Here is a 20,492-nt window from a genome sequence, read left to right on the forward strand (position 1 = left end):
TGAAAATGCACTTTTAAACTCACCTCAAACGATAAGGGCCTTAAATGCGCCCCGATTTAATTCAGGCCTGCCGAGGCCCTGTTTTGAAGGGGAAGAGGGTTCATTTATTTGGCCGATTTCTGTTTGGTTGCCTTATGTTGCATTTTCTTAAATTGATTTAAAACGAAATAAAGGCCAAACTGTGCCTTTTGCCTTAAGGTTTTCAATAAGGTTTGTTGGACCATGCGTACTAGCCTATTTGATCCGGGGCCTTCCTATCTCTGTCCATATGTCGTATTATAAGAGTCTAAATAACTATTTAGAATGATGCAATATTCCTATTTGACTCTTTTTTGTAATTTATTAAAAAATAAACCCATCAGTATTGTTATAGTTTGTGTTTAATACTATGTTATTAAACCTTTTGGCACTAAGTAAAGGCTGCCATACTAGCTTCATTACCTGTGCTCTGTGCCACCCAGTGGTGATGAGCGGTTACTGCAACGCATTCTGTCCTGCGCAGACTCCGTAACAAAATGTTTTTGGGCTTTTTTGTTTTATTGTCCAAGTTTCACACAGACCTCAGCTTTCAAACCACTTCAAATCCTTGTAATTTACTACCCACCAAACACCTCAGTGATTCAAAGGAAGAAGGGGGTAACGTCTCAAAACCGGAAGCAAATACGAGCCACCGTATGAGTGTTTCCTGTGACTAGCTCCCGATGCTACACGCGGGAAAACAGGCGAAGCTGCTGAGCACTGTCACAGTAAGACCTGATTTTTTTTAAACTCTGCATTCTCGCTTCTATAGAAATTAATTTTTTGATATGTATAAGCAACGAGGGAGTGCGTGGCGCACAATTAATTACTTTGAGTTACGTCGTTTGTTACAATAACCCCAAATATTTACATGATTTCTTTTTACCGGCCTAGTGCTGATGGAGCGCTGGATTTTAACTTAGGACCAGCCCGAGCGGGCGGCGTTCTAGCGCGTGCCGTATTCAATTTGAGGATTCAGTTGGAAACTGTCCCACATCGTTGTATAAAAGAAGCGTACCCTGTGCCATTGAAGTTAGCCTAGCTATTGTTAGTGGCGCAGCATGGATGATAGTTAAGGGTTGCTTCGAGAAACACAAAGACCCAACTGTCGCTGACACATTCACGCCATAAGATAACGATATTCGTAAACTTTCGCCGGGCAGAGCTTTCTTTTAATTGTTCATAGTTAGCTGTTAGCTGGCTCAGAACTTCACTCAGTTTTTTAAACACTAATAAACGGAAATATTAAATAACACGAAAAGACCCTAATTCAACACGAAGCTGCTTTTACAGTTTGCACACTCACAGGATGGCTGCTTTCTGCCTCTCGGGTGTTTTGGCTCAGTCGCTGCGTGCTTGCTCATGTTTTCATCAACACCACACTACTTTCCCACCGTGAGGAGCAACAACAAAATGCAGACCCCACCTTGCCACAATCTGGGAATGGTTTTAAAGCCAGGCGTGACATAAGCCTCGTTGTAGATGTTTGGTTGTATTTAGTGCCGTTTCTTCCGTCTCTGTCTGTCTGTAGAGCATCAGTCATCGCCTGTAGCCAAAATGGGAGACACACTGGAGTTCAACGAGATCTACCAGGAGGTTAAAGGCTCCTGGGTAAGTATCTTCACCCAGCAGCTCTGCTCTCAAATTCTTTCAGGTCTTCATTACAGTCTCTTTTGAAGTGGCATCGCAGACAAACATCAGCTCCTGTGCTCTTAATTGCAGTTCTGATTTCTTTTTTTGTTTTGTTTTTTGCCTATTTGTGTCACTCAGATTTTTCAAATCTTCAAACAGATGTCAATATTAGAGAAAGATAACCTGAGTAAATTTAAAATAAAATGCAGTTTTTAAAATGAGGATTTCATTTATTAAGGGAAACAAAGCCACCCAAACCTGCCTGGCCCTGGTTCAATTACCTCCTAAACCTAATAACTGGTTGTGCCCTGCTTGGGAGCAATAATTGTGCAGTATTGTTTTATCTGCCACACTGGAAGGTTTTCAGTCACAAATGTGCTGTTTTAGATGGGCATTCTCCTTAAGGAGTCTCTGGTAAAAAGTGAAAAAGGGTAGCCTTTGTGTGGTCAATCCACCGAATATTTTCCTAAAAGTCTTGGGGGATTATCAAGATGTTTTTGGCGAACGTGAGAGGAGCCTTCGTTTTCTTTTTGGTCAACAGTGGTTTTCACCCTGTAACGCTCCCAAGGATGCCATTTTTGTCTCTTTTTTTTCTTTTCTTTTTTTATTGTTCAGTCATGAATTCTGACCTTAACTGAGCCAAGTGAGGCCTGCAATTCTTTAGATGATGCTCTGGGTGTTCTTTTGTGACCTACTAGATGGGTCATTGATGCACTTTAGGAGTAATTTTTATAGTCCAACCACACCTGGGAAGGTTCAACACTGTTCCAGATTTTCTCCATTTGTAGATAATGGCTCTCACTGTAATTCACTGGAGTCCCAAAGCCTTAAAATGACTTCATAAGCCTTTTCAGACTTATAGATGTCAGTTACTTCGTTTCTCATCTGTTCACTGTAGCATGATGTGTTGCTTTTTGGATCTTTTAGGCAACTACGATTTGTCAGACAGGTTTTATTTAAGTGATTTCTTAAGTAAACAGGTCTGGCAGTAATCAGGCCTTGGTGTGGCATTGAACTCAGCTCTCCAAAAAATGTGGTTAATCGCAGTTAATTCATGATTTACGATGTGCCAGATATGTTTGGATATTTTAGTTTTTTGTTTGTTTTTCTTAATAATTAAAATCATCATTTTAAAAATTGCATTTTGTCTTTCCTTGGGTTATGTTTTTTTTTATCTTATGTTACAATTTGGTGATCTGAAACATGTGACAAAATACTAAGAAGTCAGAAACAGGGAAAATTATTTTCTATGGCACTGTATTATTGTATCATTACACAACCTAGTAAAAATAAGATGCCTTTAAATGCTGTTAGCATTGACTCTTAGCCATGAGTGTGAAAAAAAATGAAACTGTCATCGGCTCAGCTGTGGAATTTTTGTTTTGCTGAAAAGACATTTACTCTTCTTTTTTTTTTCTTGTAAAATCACTATTGTAAAGAGGGTATCCATGCCCACGAGTACGGAAACAATAAGAAGATCTGGATTTTGGTTTTGTAAATTAATCTAAATCTAAACTAATCATCAAACTTAAAAAATAAATGTTATGATGTGAGCAAGCTCCCATTTGGAAAGCTGTAACCAGTGTTTTTTAGTTTATGTATAAAATATTTGAGTTTTTCATTTTTCAATATCTCGCTGCAGAATGACGGACGGCTGCGTTTCAGCAAGCAGAATGTGGTTTATAAGAGCAGCAAGACGGGGAAGGTGGATAGCATCCCTGCCAGCGAGCTCAATTTGGCCCAGTGGAGGCGGGTGTGCTTAGGCCATGGCATCAAACTTGGCACCAGCACGGGACACGTCTACAAATATGATGGCTTCAGGGACACGGTGAGTTCTGGATGCACATTGCATGCCTCCAGGTTGTTTTGTAGATTTGGGTAAGTGTGTGTGTGGTTCATATCTCTGATCAGTCTCTGAAGTTTGTCTCTCTCTTCCTTTTTTTTTTTTTTTTTTTTTTTTTCCTGGGATCTAAATCTTTTCTCTCCGTTTCTGGGAAATAATTGTTACCTTACTTGGAGGAGAACAAGGCAGCAGTGGAATATTTCAGAGTGACACACACTGCTGGTTTATTCAGCGCTGTGTTTATAGCCAGGGATGTAACCCAAGCAAGGGGACCTCTGATAAACAACTTCCATTCCCTGTCTGACATTTCCTCAGGAAAAACACTACCATCTTGCGAAAATGCCACCACTTGAGGGTGCGTGTGTGTCAGAAGTATGCGAATGAATCTGCTCTTCTCCCCGAAGCTCCTAATGGGATTAATGAGGGAAACGAGCACGAGCATGTGTGTTCCATAAACAGTGTAATCATCGGCTCATGTGAGTCAGTGTTTATATCAATCCACTGAAACAATTTGGCTCAGAAAACAGACAAGAAAAAATTGTGGTCGTGTTTGTTTTTTATCACTCCATTTTTTTCCCCTGCTCTGCCTTTTCCCTGCTGCTCTGAGTGTGTGGGGAATGTCAACACACAAGTACAACTCTGAGATGGAGGAGCGGGTATTAACCTGGAGTCTGCGGCTGTCTCCTGGGGTTAATCAGCGTATTTTTTTTCAAGATGGATCCTCTCAACCTGGAGCGCAGGCCGTGATGTCATTGTTTATTATCCCACGGTTAGTGTCGGTAATCGAGAATTGGCTGGAGGTTTAGCTGCTGGCGTGCGGAGCAGACTCTTTGATTCATTTGTCCCTGTGAAGCGTTCTTGAGCAAGATGGTGAATCTTTGCCAGATAGTCTGTTATATAGCTGACCTGTAACTGTCATGTGGAGGAGCAGAAGGTGTAGAAAAGCATGGATTTCACTTATGTTCATGTCACTCACATGTTTAGAGTGCAGCTGGCCCATAACGCTGTTGCTGACATTGCGAATGTGGTGTTGAATGTATGCAGCAGCCCACTGTGGATGCATTTTACTATTGGGGTTCAAAAGTGTTTAGGCCTCATGCGTCAAACTGTCAGGTACTAAAGGCTTCCACCCTGCATGTAAAGTTGAAATAGTTTGACAGGTAACAGAAACAATTCATAGGTAGTTAATCGTTTAAATCACAGCTCAGTATTGTTTTAACGCAGCTTGTTTGTGTGTTAGGATAGAGCAAGACAACACCTCAGTATTTATGTTGTTGTTTTGCAGCTTTTTGAGATTTTATAGCGTAAACTAGCACTGCCCAAAGGTTTTTCTGCCAGCTGTTAGTTCAAATAATGAGTTGCTTAGTCTTTGTACCTCCTACAGGATTTTTCCTGGCTTAAAATTGGCCTTTGATGGTGCCTACATATAAACATGATTGAGCCACACGTGCTTAAAAACATGTATTTATAAATGCATGTAAAACCAATCGTAGGGGGATTGCAAGGCTAGTTGATTTTGGCAAAGTCTGTGCCAAATCAAACACAAAGATCCAAATCAAATACAAATGTTTTAAGTTTAAACCTTTTAAACAGACTATAATAGTAAAGGTCTTGCAGTTTGACATTAATTTATTCGTTTCAATCTATGTTGTTTTTGATTATGTCAAAATCGTTTCAGGGCTGAAAATCTTTTAAGTAACGTTGTTAATGCAGGGCAACATTGCATAGCACATAAAAGTAAGATAGTAGCAAGCCTTTAAAAAAACAGAGCGCTCGCTCTGTGCTTCATGAGGAAACTTTGTGTCTGATGTTAGAGAAGCAAGATGCTGACTGTCTAATGTTAGATAAACCGTGTTTAATGTTGACAAATGATGCCTGCAGAGTTTGGACATTCTTGAGTGTCTTTTACCTCCTCAAAAGAAGCCTCGACATCCCGCCTGTAACTGCATCGATGAACGGTCGATGTCTTTCTGTAGCCACTTCCTGTGGTGGACTTGACTGTGCACAACCGAACAAAAACAAGACTCTTGTCATCAACTGATTAGTTGGTACAATGTTTTTGGAGGGCGGCCCTAATCCTTATTGTTCCAGGAATCAATGATAAAATAATTGTTAGGTTCGGTCCTAATTGAAAGCTCACTTTTTCTTTTCCGTTTAAAATAATCTTGTTTGAGTGGTTGTTTCAAGTATTTGAGGTTTCAGTCCAGATGTTGACAGTACTTTATACAGCTGCTTGACAGCTGTACAAGAGCTCCTTATGAAAAGATTTTAAATGAAGAAAATGGCAAGGGGGGGATTCTTATATAATAGTTGTAATTTTCACTTTTTACTCAGTTTAGTCTTTGTTTCCAGAGTTTGCTTGTTTAGATTTTACACTAAAGATATCTTAATAATAATAATAATTATTATTATTATTATTATTATAATCATAATCATAATCATTATTACTACTATGGGTATGTTTTTACTTTTTTTTTTTCCATTTTTTCCCAGGGAGAAGTTGAGAACAGGAGTTGCAATACAAACACTTGACTCACAGTCATGTAGACATCCCAGTCTCAATAAACATAACCACCAAACCACCTCATCAGACTGGCCATGATGAAAGATTTGACCACAATGACTGAGTCAAATTAAAGAGATTTAGCTCTACATTTTTATTTTATTTTACTTAGTTCTGTAATACATTGTTTGAAATAGTTTCGGTTAACTCTAATTTTTTTCCCGTACTTATTTTTTAAGCCTAGTCTTAGTAAACTGTATAAAGCAAATATCCAACTGACATAATGAAAGTAATCTTTTAACAAAGTGGATGAAGGCTTTTGGAAAAGCAGGGATTTAAAATGTACTAATAAAAGGCAGACAGGGTGGTCATGTTGGGTGAGTGTGTGTGTGTGTGTGTGTGTGTGTCTGTCTTTTGGTGGTCTGTGTTTATTATAACTTCATGAGCTGGGCAGTAACAAATCTGCCAAAGCTTCATCGAGGAGATGAGAACTTGCACAAACTCTGATTTTATGAATTTACACATCTGCTTGCGCCTGCTCTCCTATCTAAAAAATGCCTTAATGCTGGTCAACAAACATGCTGATGAACTTCAACGCACACACACACAAACACACAATTCTGAATCTCTGGGCTCTAATTGGCTGTAATAACCTCATGGACAGGCAGATATCCAGGTGCGTAAATTCGGTTTCCCACAGAGTCTCATTCTACCTTACACACACTCACACACCACAATCACTTCCACATGTGTTTGCACTACTGGGACTGTGTGTGTGTGTGTGTGTGTGTGTGTGTGTGTGTGTGTGTGTGTGTGTGTGAGAGGGAGAGAGAGAGTGTGTGTGTGTGTGTGTGAGGGAGAGAGAGAGTGTGTGATTGACCATGTGTTTGTCGCTCTGTGTGATTTCTTTCCAGTTGTAAGGGGTCCTGCAGGATAAATAAACAGGCTGATTGTCAGTGGTGGTGTAGAGGGAAAGAAGACAGAGAGGGTGGATGGATTACATTCATCTCCTGTGTTCCCAAGAGGCCCAAACGGCGGACATAGTTACAATTGCGTTGTGATTAATTATCCCATTCCTCCTTCTTCTTAGGTGGTGTTTTTATAAGCTTTGACCCATGTGGAGCCAGTGCTTTGACGGCATTGCTAACTTTGAGGCTTTCTCTTCCTTTTGTTTTCACCTCTTTCTCTTCTGTCAACCTTTTTTCCCACTGTTATTCTTTCTGCTCACCCCACCAGGACTTTGAGAAGATTTCAGAGTTTTTCAAGGCCAACTACAAGGTGGAGCTGACAGAGAAGGACATGTGTGTGAAGGGCTGGAACTGGGGAACGGCCAAGTTTTCAGGTAAATTTTTCAGAATCACTGCACTAATAATGTCTGAAATATTGATGATGATAAGTGAGGTGAAAATCAACAGTCAATTTAAGATTAGTTTGCTGTTTAACATCAACTCAGAGAGCTCTGAAGATGAGGTCAGTTGTTTCTCTCCTAACTGTCTTGTTTCTGCCTTTCACAGGGCCACTGTTATCCTTCGAAGTCAATGACAACACAGCGTTTGAGATCCCACTGTCCAACGTTTCCCAGTGTGCCACAGGGAAGAACGAAGTCACTCTGGAGTTTCACCAGAATGACGACACAGAAGTCTCCCTTATGGAGGTCCGATTCTACGTCCCACCCAGTCAGTCTGATGAACGGCAAGACCCCGTGGAGGTGACAAAGGATGCTTTACTTCTGCTTTTTTGTTTGTTTGGTTTCTTTATGCTTTTCTTTGTTTTTGTTTACAGTAGTTCTAAAACTGTGTGTTTTCATTCAGGCATTTGCCCAGAATGTGTTATCTAAGGCTGATGTGATCCAAGCTACAGGAGACGCTGTGTGTATCTTCAAAGAGCTGCAGTGTCTTACACCCAGAGGAAGGTAAAAGATTGACATTTGAGCACCCAAATCCAGTCACCTACCGATTTTCTGATTTGATTTTAAACCAAAAAATTGGCCAGTTTATCACTATATTGAACGTACTTGATACTAAGGGAGCCAAATTGTACAAAGAAAACATTCCCGTACTGTTACACTACCACTAGCCTGAACTGGCAGACTGGATCCATTCTTAAAGGTTGTTTACACCAAATTTTGACCATACCGCCCAAATGTCGCAGCAGAAATTGAGACCAACCACACCAGGGAATTGTTGTTGTTTTTTTTTACCTTTGACCTTCAGCAGGTCATCTTGACATTGTCTACATGCAGAAGTACATTGAGTTGCTGCCAGGTGATTGGCTGTTCAGATATTGGAGTTAACAAGCAGTTAGGCTGATATACCTAATAATAAAATGGCCTTTGTATATTTGGATAAAGCGTGCATAAACCTTGCACTTTCATGAAGTCACACTTATGAGCTCACTATATGATTCACATTAGTTAGTTATTCACATTAGGAGTTAACCAGTTAACTTTCCTTTCTTCAGATATGACATCCGTATCTACCCGACATTTCTTCACCTGCACGGTAAAACGTTCGACTACAAGATTCCCTACACCACCGTCCTCCGTCTTTTCCTGCTGCCACACAAGGATCAGAGGCAGATGTTCTTTGTGGTATGTGAACTTTTCTGTGTGACTTTTATTGTTGACAGTGTTAGCATTTAATGCTCCCATTTTCTGACCTGCTTTCTCTTTGTGGCGTTTTTGTTTTCTTTATAGATCAGTCTGGATCCTCCTATCAAGCAGGGGCAGACACGTTATCACTTTCTCATTCTGCTCTTCTCCAAGGAAGAAGATATTAGCCTAACCCTCAACATGAGCGAGTGAGTGCATCTAGACCTAGATTGGCTTCAGCTAATTTTGACTGAAGAATAATGTTGTAAAGCGTGTGTCCACTAGGGGGAACCAAGGGTCTGAGTCAGTAGTGTCAGTAGAAACAGTTCTTTGCATCATTTAGAAACTCTCAAAACTTAATTTTAAGGTTTTAAACTTTGTTCTTTCCCATGTGTGTCACAGAGAAGATGTGGAGCGTCGTTTTGAGGGTAAACTCAGTAAGTTCATGTCAGGATCTCTTTATGAGATGGTGAGCAGGGTGATGAAGGCCTTGGTCAACCGTAAAATCACAGTACCTGGAAACTTCCAAGGGTAGGCATCTCATATACTTCTGTTTTTCAAAAACACTGTTTTTTTTTTTTTTTTCTTTTGCAAAATTAAGTATAACTGTGTCACTCTTTGGGCGTTGATCTCTTCCTCCTCAGACACTCAGGAGCCCAGTGCATCACCTGCTCCTACAAGGCATCCTCAGGCCTCCTCTATCCTTTGGAAAGGGGTTTCATCTACGTCCACAAGCCCCCTGTTCACTTGCGCTTTGAAGAGATCTCTTGTGTCAACTTTGCCAGAGGCACCACCACAACACGTTCTTTTGACTTTGAGATTGAGACCAAGCAAGGGAACCAGTACACTTTTAGCAGCATTGAGAGGTGAGCATTGAGAGGTTTTGTTAACAGGAGCAGACCTATCATAAAAACACAAAGGTATCCTGGATATGTGTTTCATGCTGGGGGAATATTCATTCATATACAAGTCTGGGCATGATTTTCACTCTGGCACACTCGTTCACATTGTGTGGGTTTTTTTTCTTCTTCTAATAACTCACTTTAGAGGATGAGAGTAAATCCATTTTGGTTTCTGGCTGTTTGCATTGACCACGCTGCTGATTCAGCATCTCCATCTTATCGCCACTAATGTAACATGATCCTTCCAAGCACTAAAAGTCATCATCTGCATTAGAGTTGTCAGACTTTCATTTCATTTTGTGCCATATACTACAAAACTCAAGCTTAACATGAAGCTGCTGGAACCTAAGTTAAGTGCCTACACGGAGGGTTATATTCCCATCAAAAGAAGGACAGTAGGTAATTTCAGATTCTGAAGCAAGGATGTTGTTCATAAATTTAGATCTTGCTAATACCATGTTTTTATTTTGTTTATAGCTTTTGCCAGCACTGTACTGCTCAGACAGGAGCTCAGTTATGATATAGGTTCATGTGCCAAAATATGGAGGAGGATGAGCATTTCCTATGGATGACTCTAGGGTTGGGTGATTGCCATGGTCTGATTGTCCCCATGTGGGATCGCCAGTGAAATGTCTTACAAATGAGTATATGTGGAGATGAAATATGAAGCAATATTGAGATGGATTGAGACAGATTCATGTTATTATGAATATCATAGTAAGAAATATCTTAATTGAATGCATTAATGGTGGACAAGGGTCTCCATATTTTGGCATCTGAACCTATATCATAATTGACCAATGGAGACAGCTGAGCCATCATCGACATCGTTGTCCATCAGCACAACTTGCCATACTACATATTTATAATGTCACTTTTATAAACAACAACAGAGGTTACCATTGTGCTGAAAAATAAAACCATAAATAAAGGAAATAAAGCACAGGCCAAAAGGTAACAGACACCAAACACAAAAGAGCTGTAGAAGTGAAACAATAAAGGAGTACATAAAATATAACTTAAAATCACAGTCAACATCTCACACTGGGTTCAAAGCCAGGGAGTAAAAGTGTGCTTTTAAGGGATTTAAAAACAACAAGAAAAGGAGCCTGCTTGATGTGCAATGGCAAACCACAGGTTTGCTGGTCTACTGACCTGAGAGAACCAGTGTGACATTTGGCTGGATCAGAAAAAGAAACGATGGGGCACCACCATTAAGAGACTTAAAAACAAATGAAAGGGTTTTGAAATCGATTTGTAAATGACCTGGAAGCCAGTGAAGGGAAGCTGAAATTGGGCTTATGTGCTCTTACTTGCTTTAACCTGATTTAAAAAATCAAGCGAGAGCATTTTACTCCAGCTGTAGTCGAGAAATGGAGACATGTGCATTGCATTGCCGTAATCAAAACGAGACAATATGTTGTAAAAGCATGTTAATGTTTCAAGATTGCATGTGGACAGCTGAGGCTTGATTTTGACAGTAGTATATTCAAATGAGAATCGAACTTCAGAGAAGGAACCGTTTTCACATTTAAATTGGTGATAATGTATTTCTCATATGGGAGCAGATTGGAAAGGTTAACACAGTGGGTGCTGCTTTTGCCACAGGGTCTAAACAACATGACTTATGAAATTCAGAAAATTTGCAGCAGCTTCTGGTCCAGGTTATTCTTCCTCAGGACCGCTGTTGGGCCTTCTTTACCACCACGTTTGTGTTGTGGGTCCAGATAAGATCGGCGTGAGTGCCCATAAACCTAAAGGTGGAGACAAATTCCACCCGTTCTCCATTTATAATCAGAGGGGAGTGGACCTGTCTGTGCCTCCTGAAGTCCATTATGAGTTCTTTTATTTTAAGGACGTTCAGCTTCAGAGCCATCCCATTGCAGGGCAGGGGAAGCTCTGCAGTTTTAGATGCTGAATTGAGGCTTGTGAGACATTTGGTTTTTGATCATATTGTTAAGCCATTCTGATTAATTTAAAATAAATAACTCCTACTTTGTCTCTTTCCCTTCTAGAGAGGAGTACGGCAAACTTTTTGACTTTGTTAATGCTAAGAAGCTCAACATCAAGAACAGAGGTTTCAAAGAGGTAATGCACAAGTCACTGAAACACCTCTCAGTTTGTACATTAAGTTTGATCATATTTCTATCCCCGATATTGATGCTTGTTGCCCTTCTCCTTTGTGTTTGTCCTTGTACACCTGTAGAAGAAGGTGGGTATGGTCATGGGCGTCACGTGTGGATTAGGCACTTGATTTTATTGGTCTGGAGTGATTTCCTGCTTGCATGGCGTGCTGCTGGTATGTGTGTGCGTGTTCTGAGGATGGCGTCCAATGATCTTGATTTGGTTTGACATTACCAATATGATTGCTGTTGAACCTGAGATATTTTGAGTGATTTATGACTAATCATGGGACATGGAGGTGAGGGAGCGCTGACCAATACCTCTTTGGGTTGGTGTGTGTGTGCGCGCGTTCTGTGTGTGTGTGTTTGCATTGTGCTGACTAATGTGTGGCCTGGGGGCTTTTGGTGTGCTTTAACACTGAGTACAGTTGTCATCAAGACTGCTGCCTTACAAAGGCGACGCTGATTGCATTACCTACAATGGTCTTTGACATATATGAGCTTCTTTCAACGAGGCCATCCCATCTGTTTCTGTGGTGATGGGGTCAGCAGAGGTCAATGAAAATTAATGGAGCTCCTCTCTAATTCCTGTTGGTGTTCAAGTAGCAGCCTCCCTGTTTGTCTGTCGATTGGTGGACTTGGATGCGTGCAGATGGAGAAGAAGAAAATAGTTTGAATTTTATTTCCAGGATGGCATTACAGCATAGCGAGCCTCAAGCTAAAGAAGAAGATGCTAAGCTAAGATTTTGTGTGGTCTTATACTTCACTTTATATGCAAACATGAGTCATTTAATTGATTAGAATCACAGTGTCCAATGGTTTTGGCTCATGTTAACCCTTTCCATGTCCTGGCAAACTAAATTTTTGTCCATCCAGAAGTTTGAAGACCTCAGAAATGGACCAAAAAAGCCCTGAACCACCTAAAATTCTAGATAAGATGAGCATGGCCACCATGACATCACCCATTATTTTCTGAAGTCACATCTTAAAGCTGGGCATTTTGTGGTGGATCTTTGTGACACTGTGTGCCTTTTTTCCACAAGTACCGACTTGACTCCACTCTACTCTGTTTTGGTGGGGTTTTTTCCCATTACAGTTGAGTGCCATCGCAGTATGATGGTCATTATAGCAACGCGTCCGAAACTCTGCAACACTATTTATATATGACACAAACACGACACAATAATGGAGGACTTAGGGGTGATAGTATACCTTTTGCTCCATTGTGGTGGGGGTTTCAGACTCGAGGACCACGGTGTTTATTTTTGTGCAGCCATTTACCTCGTTGCAGAGTTTCAGAAATGGAAGTTCTTCTTTTTTTTTCTTTTTTTTTTTCTTTCTTCCCTTTCCTGAAAGAGTCACTTTCATGACTCATCAAGTAATGCCATCATTGACTGGCCAATCGGGGCTTGCAGTCTTTTGACGTCACATTTTCGTACCTGGTACCAAGTGCACCACCTGATGGAAACTCTAAAAGCCAGCCGAGTAGGTACTAGTGGAAAAGAGGCATTTGACTCTTGTACAGCAGAGACCTGCTAGTCACAAGGTAGCCACACCTTCAAAAACACACTGCTTTTTTTTTCTATTTAAGGGTATTTTTAAACACAATTTTCTACGGTGTGAAGAAGATTTCGCAAAATGTGTTCAAAGGTTGAGTCAAAAAGCTGTTTTCGCATAGGCTGCTATAGGATCTCAAATCTTTATTGTATGTGTGCGCTTCCCCCCCACAGCTATTGCCCTCTGGTGGCCATCACAAATAATGCAGGTTTCTAGGCACTTCTGCAGCGGCTTCATTTTTCCAAACCAAAATCTACATTCATGTTTTAAACCATGAAATGTGCAATAACAACAGTAAAAACAGCAGAACTAGAGAGGAAATGAAAAAAAGTTGGCATAAAAGCTAAAAATTTTCCGTAGGAAAAATGTTTTTCTTCCCATTTCCTGTTCTTAATAAGCTAGCTGCCCCCTCAGATTAAACCTTTAAACCTGCATTATATTCTCTTTGTGACAGAAATGCGATCAGCTGAAATTACTTCTGATAATTAAGTTATTTATTTAGCAAAAAGGGCCGAAGTGATGTGTTAAGTTGCAGTCATGTGTCGGGCTGATTTAATAGCACTGTACATTAAATATTTGGCGGTTTTAAACATGCTGGAAAAAAACAGCAGTTGCAATATCTGTAATGCCTAGTGGGATGTTTCTTTCTTTTCTGTTTTTTGCTAATGAACTAAGCAATAAGGAAAAGGTGGCTAACTTTATCTCAGAGTAGATAGAGGCTCGTGGGTACTGTGTTTTTTGTTTTTTGTCTGTTTGTTTTGTTTTTTGACCCTGTAGTGTATTTCCAGGGCATGAAGGGCAAGATTGATGAATACAGCGACTCAGATGATGACCAACACGATGCTTACTTGGAAAGGATGAAGGCTGAGGGCAAGATCAGGGAGGAGGGCAACGACAGCGACGAATCAGACGGTGAAAGTGGTGAGTAATGACTGCCTATATGACAGGATAGCGAGCATACTCAGAAGATGGGGAACGTTGGATAGTGATATTTTTTTCTTTCTTTCTTGTTTCTCTTCAGATGAGTCTTTCAACCCTGGAGAGGAAGATGAAGAGATTGCAGAAGAGTACGTGACTCTCCTAAAACGTAGTTGGATGATATGATAGCTTATTAACACTTATTAACACTACTGGCGTCTCCTTGTCTTCAATCAGGTATGACAGCAATGCCTCAGCAAGCGAGAGCAGTGAAGGAGGAGAGGAGAGCGAAGATGAGAGTGCAAAGAAGAAAAAGGCCAAAAAAGCCAAAGTGGTGAAGGAGAAAAAAGAGAGAAAGCCACGAAAAGAGGCGAGAGAAGGGCTAAAATAAGCCACCACTGTACATAAAGGTGTGCAGTTTCAATCATTTCTTTACTCAATTCCTTTTTATCTTCAATGTGAGCAGAAGAAGCAGAAGGATGCTGGCGGACCCAAGAGACCAATGAGTGCGTATATGCTTTGGCTCAACTCCAGCCGTGAGCGAATCAAGTCGGACAACCCCGGCATCTCCATCACAGAGATCTCTAAGAAAGCGGGAGAGATGTGGAGACAGCTGAGCAAAGATGAGAAGCAGGTGAGGGTTAAGAGAAATTGCTTTAGTTTTGGTTTTTTAACTTAAAAAAAAATACACACGAATAAAATGCATCTATTGTCCACTTAAGTATGTTAATTAACCAGAATAAATGTGTAGAGAAACCTCTAAAGAATGTTTTCTGTAGGAGTGGGAAGCAAAGGCAGGCGAGGCGAAAAAACAGTACGATAAAGCAAAGAAAGAATACAAAGAGAGCGGAGGAGCAACTTCCAGCCCCAGGAAGTAAGGCCTGCAACAAAATAAGTCAACTCTTTGGTTTTTTGTTTTTGTTTTTTGAAGTCTTGATGCAGAAAAATGGCTAAATTTGTTATATTTTCTTCCACTTTTCACCCATTAGGGAGAGTAAAAAGTCTGGAGGCAAAAAGGACGATAAGAAAAGGAAGTCTGCCGGAGCAGACAAGGACAAGGAGCGGGGAGGAAACGACAGCTTTAAGAGCCGAGAGTTCATCGAGACCAGCGAGGAGAGTTCATCAGACTCTGACCACAAGAGCAAGTCCAAGAGGAAGAAGGTAAATCCAGTGACTGTAAATGCCGTCATCAGACAGAACAGACTCAGACTCTTATTGAATGATGTAGGATGACTTTTAGTTTCTTTTACCTAATCAGAAACCACAATGCGATGGAAATGTTTGATCTAGCTAAAAGTCAAAACACTGATGGCTGCTCAGTGAGAAGTAGACATTTTCTTCAGGAGGAGAAACCTTTAAATCCCGTTAGCTGATTGAGGGACAGCTGCGGGACGAAGTGTATCAGGGAAAACCTGGAACTGAAGCACCCCGCTTACTAAAAAGATGGCAGGTAGGAGAGAGGGAAGGCAATAGAGAGCTAATGAGTGTGAGAATGAAAGCTCCTGTTATCTTGTGTATCACTATATTGCATTTTTAACCAAATGCAAAGAAAACAGTAATGAGGAGACTAAGAATTTTCTTGAACATGTCTGTGTATATTTGCAGTTTCTGTTAGAATATATTTGCGATAGAGCTACGAGGCAGTGTTTGATGACTTGCTTTTTCCTGTTTAGTTGAGATTTTGCCTGCAGTTTGAGTTAACTGTAAAGAAATGTGCTTTATTCGCTTCTCGATAACACAGATGCAGAGAGCAATCAGAGAACTTGAGCGTTGCGCATTAAATCAATGGAAATTGTTGATGTAAACATAGTGAAACTGCTTCATTTAGACTAAAGCACTCCTTCATGTTCTGACATGATTGTAAACACTGAGTTCTTCTTTCTTTTTTCTAAACAGGAATCAGACGATGAGGAAGAAGAAGAGGCGGTGTCAACACCTGCAAGCTCCGAGGAAGAGTCTGATTGAAGACACACTTTTCCACCTCGTATACACACACACACCAAGGACCAAGCGTTTATACTCTCTCTGCTGATACCACACTGACGGACAAATTAACAGACTTGAGTTGTATTTGCTTCTTCGTGGTTCGTTTTATGAGTACAAACACATTTTTGTGACTGACTCTTCAACCATGTAATGATATTTGAGTAGTTTGATGATGAGCTGGCATACCTTTTGGAAATACTGAAGGGTTTTCCATCAAACCAGTGGGCATATATGTTTTAGTTACATAGCACGATGATTGCAGGGGTTGTTAGTTAGCAGATGCAAAATTTATGTACGGGAATTTCTTTGACTTTTCCAGTGTCATGTTTTCAGGCCAAAATAAATAAATGAATCATTTTCAATAAAAACTCAGTTGGTGGTGCTTTGATCCTCATGGAAAAAGATTCTGAACTGATGGTCAAACGGTCACCTTGAGAGATTGCTTGCTGCCGTTTGCGTGTAAAGTAGCTTGTAAAGCACATTTAATGAATGTGGTCCATTTAGTGTTATTTACAACATGTAAACATTCATTCATTGTTTAGAATGTTTAAAAGTTTCTTTACATACACCGTTTCAGCCATTCAGTTAAATTCAGTTTTGTTTATTTGGCGCTAAATCACAACAGCAGTTTCCTCAAAGCGCTTTATATTTTAAGGTAAAGACCCTACAATAATACAGAGAAAACCCCCAACAATATTATAACCTCCTATGAGCAAGTGCTTTGGCGATAGCGGGAAGGAAAAACTCCCTTTTAACAGGAAGAAACCTCCAGCAGAACCAGGCTGAGGGAGGAGCGCCCATCTGCTACCACCAGTTGGGGGTGAGGGGAGGAACACAGGACAAAGACATGCTCTGGAAAGGGGGACAGAGATTAACATTAACTAATGATTAAAGGCAGAGAGGTTAACACATGTTAACAAACCAAAAATGTGAGTGAGAAGGGTAACTGAAGACGTAAAACTTAATGCATCATGGGGATCCCCCAGCAGCCTAGACCTACTGCAGTGTAACTGAGAGGAGCCCTAACTATATGCTAAAGTTATAAGTCTAATCTTAAAAGTAGAGAGAGTGTCTGTCTCTGGAAGCTGGTTTGACAGACGAGGGGTGTTCTGCTTTTAGATACTGTAGGAGCCACAAGTAAACCATCAGTCTGAGAGCAAAGTGCTTTAATGGGGTGATGCGGTACTATTCATTAAGTTCATTAAGATAGGATCGGTTGATTATTCAAGACCTTGTATGTGAGGAGCAGGATTTTAAATTGGATTCTTTAAATTTGATTTAACAGGGAGCCAACGAAGAGAAGCCAGTATAGGAGGAATATAAGAAATCAGATGGCAGCCACTCAATCATATGATTGGCAGTACAGTCTAAACGTAGACATGGTTGTGACTGGATGCTGAAGTTCAAACTGAGCAGAATGAGGAAGAAAGGTCATTTTAAGTGACTTTGAACATGGCATGCTTGTTACTGCCAGACAGGCTCGTCTGAGTATTTCAGAAACTGCTGATCTGAGATTTTCCCCCACAGCCATCTCTGGGGTTGACAGACTGGTCAGAGAAGAGAAAATGTCCAGTAAGCAGTAGATTTCTGACTGAAAATACTTTGTTGAGGTCAGAGAAGAATGTCCAGACTGCTTTGAGCTGGTAGGAAGGCAAATACACATGTTAAACAACCACCAAGTTATGGAAAAGGGCACCTCTGAAGGCACAACACAGCAAACTATACTCATACTCAATTGACCTCCACAGTGACCAGGACACTTTTGGGATTTGGTGTAACAGGACATTCACAAGTGCAACAAACAGTGACTGCTGTCATTTCAATATGGACCAAAATCTCTGAAGAATGTTTCTAGCATCTTCTGGAATCTACGCCACGAAGAATTAAAGCAGTCCTGAAGTCAAATGGGTGCCCAACCCGTACTAGTGGCTGTTGTCTGAGCTTGTGGGGAAATTCTTATCTATGTGAACTATGAAATACTTTAAAAACATCCCTCCACAGTGTAGTTACTAAAAAATTTATATGTAAATCAGCATCACTCAGAAGTCTATACAGGGCTCACAGAAAGCAGAATTAAACATGTATCTTAGTGACAATTGAGCTACATGTGATTAACTCTGCAAATGAAAATAGCTCCAGAAAAACTCAGCCATGTGGTCCAAAAATCCTTGAAGAAATTAATATGATCAGCGTATGTTAGTGTAATTTTTCAACACAGAATGAAAACCAAACCTCTTAAGCTGTTAAGATACTCCCATAGGACCTACCTACACTTTTGCTCGCTTGACCAGGCGGGGTGGTTTGAGAGTGTGTGTTAACTGGCTGCCCTAGTCAAAGCTGAAGAGACAGTGGTTTTAGCGATTTGCTGAAGCCTAAGTACAAGGTGGTTTGAAGAGTGGTTTTTAAGAGCTAAACGATACCAGCTCTAAAGTTCATCTCCACTTAATGTGGCTTTTGACAATAAGGTACTCTTCCCACATCCTGTAGTACTGATCACATATCCTTAGAATAGCCTTGGATATTTGTTATCATTTGATATTTGTTATCATCATGTGAAACTCGAGGTGTTGCAAAGTGGCTCTGTGAAGCTGCAACTAGGCAGAGCTTTCAGTGTTATTGTTTTAATTTGGTTTCCTTTGATTAATTTTTTTTGAATGCACCCTTTCCAGCTCTCTTAATAAGTAAACAGAATATGAATTAAAAAGCTGAGGTTTGTTCTTTTTGTCTTGTGTGATTGTCCTTTTATACTCCTTTACTCTCTGTTATGTCACTGTGATTTCAGTTGTTCTTCTGTCTGTTAACAGTCTTTGAGTTTTTAGAAGGAATGCATCCATAGTTTGGCATTTGAGTCATACCTTACAATTTTAGTAATTTTTAGTCAATTATGCTACACATGTCAATTCAAATCACACTGCACATGTGGCACATGCGTCCTAACTAGATGCACTGATATATGTGAGGATTAACTGACTTGTTATTTTCAGGTGCTTCCCTTAAAGTTTTTGTGGTTTCCTCCTGCACCTTAATCATGAATCAAAGCACCAAAGTATTAGAGGAACTTTTTAGAGTGAAAGAAGTAAGGTATTGAGTCTATGATGACCTGCACTGCATCATAATCCTATTGAGCTATTGTGGGAACAGCTTAAACTTATATTACATAAGAAGTGGCTTTTATACTAATTTCATTTGTGGGAGGATTTCAGGAAGCATGGGCTGAAATTGATTCAGATTACTTGAACAAATTGACAGCTTGAAGTGATTCTTTGACTAGATTAAATTTAAAGGATGAACTATTAGAATATTCCAATAATTTCTATTCACTTTGCAACACATTTGATGAATAGATGTTTAAGTTCGAATTTTAAATATGTACTTCATATTGCATGTGACTTCCTTGACCATGAATATGATTATATTCCAAGTCGGTAGAATAAATCCTCTGGAGAGCATGAATGTGTCTGCTAAGATTCATGGCAAAGAGTAACCTCGCTACAATGAGCTGCGTACGCTCTTCATGTGGTGTGTTTGGGTGCCGTGCAGGTGTCAGTGTGTTTAGTCATGTCCTAAATGTGGAGCCCAAAGAAAATCAGAGTGGAAAGTGTTTGCATACATCCCTTCCTGTGACATAATTATCTTTTCCGCTGCAGTTTCCCCTTTCACCAGTCTGCTCCCCATTCAATTACACTCTGACGAATAGGGTTTAGTGTTCAGTTTTCTGCTGATGTAAACATGACATTTACATGAAAGCTTGTGATCTTGTTTGCATGTTCAGCGCATGCTTGTGTGTGTTTTTAGATGTATCTTACATTGTATTAGGTCACCATTAGCTGACCACAAACATAATGGATCCACTTAAGTAATTACATACTATCTACACACAGACACACACACACAGAGCGCTGTCACTGCATTACATTATCTCTCTAATGTAAAAGGCACTAATGCTGCTGGTCCTTGTGAATGTATTGAAAACCGATCGTATCATATGTCGCACTTATTGCACACTTGTCAGTAATACCGCTCTTTGTAATTTGTTGCAGTGCTGTTATTGAGGCGTCATCTGTAAGTATGGAAGCACATTGCTTTTTTTCTATGCCACTGATGTGCAGAAAGGTGACAAAATTGCATATAATGGAGTCATATTGAACATTAAGATTTCCCCCAGTGGTTTCATTTTAAATGATGACATTTCCAGAAGTTTTTCACAGCCACTTATATGAAAGTACAAACAACTTTCTGCACTCAGGCTTTCTTGTTTAGTTAAAGAACGGAAGGTCCTTCCTCTCTATGTGGCTAAAAGCAAACATAGTCATCTCTTCTATTTAGAGCATTACTTATATAACATTTAATAAGATGAACAATCAATAAACAATCAGCAGCACCACTTGTTCATCACAGACCATAAAGAAATGAGGACAAA

General features: G+C 40.1%; 1 protein-coding gene across 1 annotated transcript; it reads left to right on the top strand.

Annotated features, from left to right (window-relative positions):
• The first annotated feature begins 603 nt into the window (after positions 1-603).
• ssrp1a (structure specific recognition protein 1a) lies at positions 604-16,440 on the top strand. Its single transcript, XM_004545489.2, has 18 exons — positions 604-746; positions 1,550-1,629; positions 3,293-3,478; positions 7,233-7,338; positions 7,511-7,704; positions 7,808-7,908; positions 8,457-8,586; positions 8,692-8,795; positions 8,989-9,117; positions 9,231-9,452; positions 11,504-11,576; positions 13,957-14,089; positions 14,190-14,235; positions 14,324-14,456; positions 14,553-14,720; positions 14,866-14,960; positions 15,076-15,247; positions 15,983-16,440. The coding sequence occupies exons 2-18, from the start codon at positions 1,576-1,578 to the stop codon at positions 16,049-16,051; spliced, it is 2,115 nt and encodes a 704-aa protein (XP_004545546.1). The 5' UTR covers positions 604-746; positions 1,550-1,575; the 3' UTR covers positions 16,052-16,440.
• The last annotated feature ends 4,052 nt before the right edge of the window (positions 16,441-20,492 follow it).

The sequence above is a fragment of the Maylandia zebra genome, linkage group LG2 (assembly GCF_041146795.1).
Source record: "Maylandia zebra isolate NMK-2024a linkage group LG2, Mzebra_GT3a, whole genome shotgun sequence".
Lineage (NCBI taxonomy): Eukaryota > Metazoa > Chordata > Actinopteri > Cichliformes > Cichlidae > Maylandia > Maylandia zebra.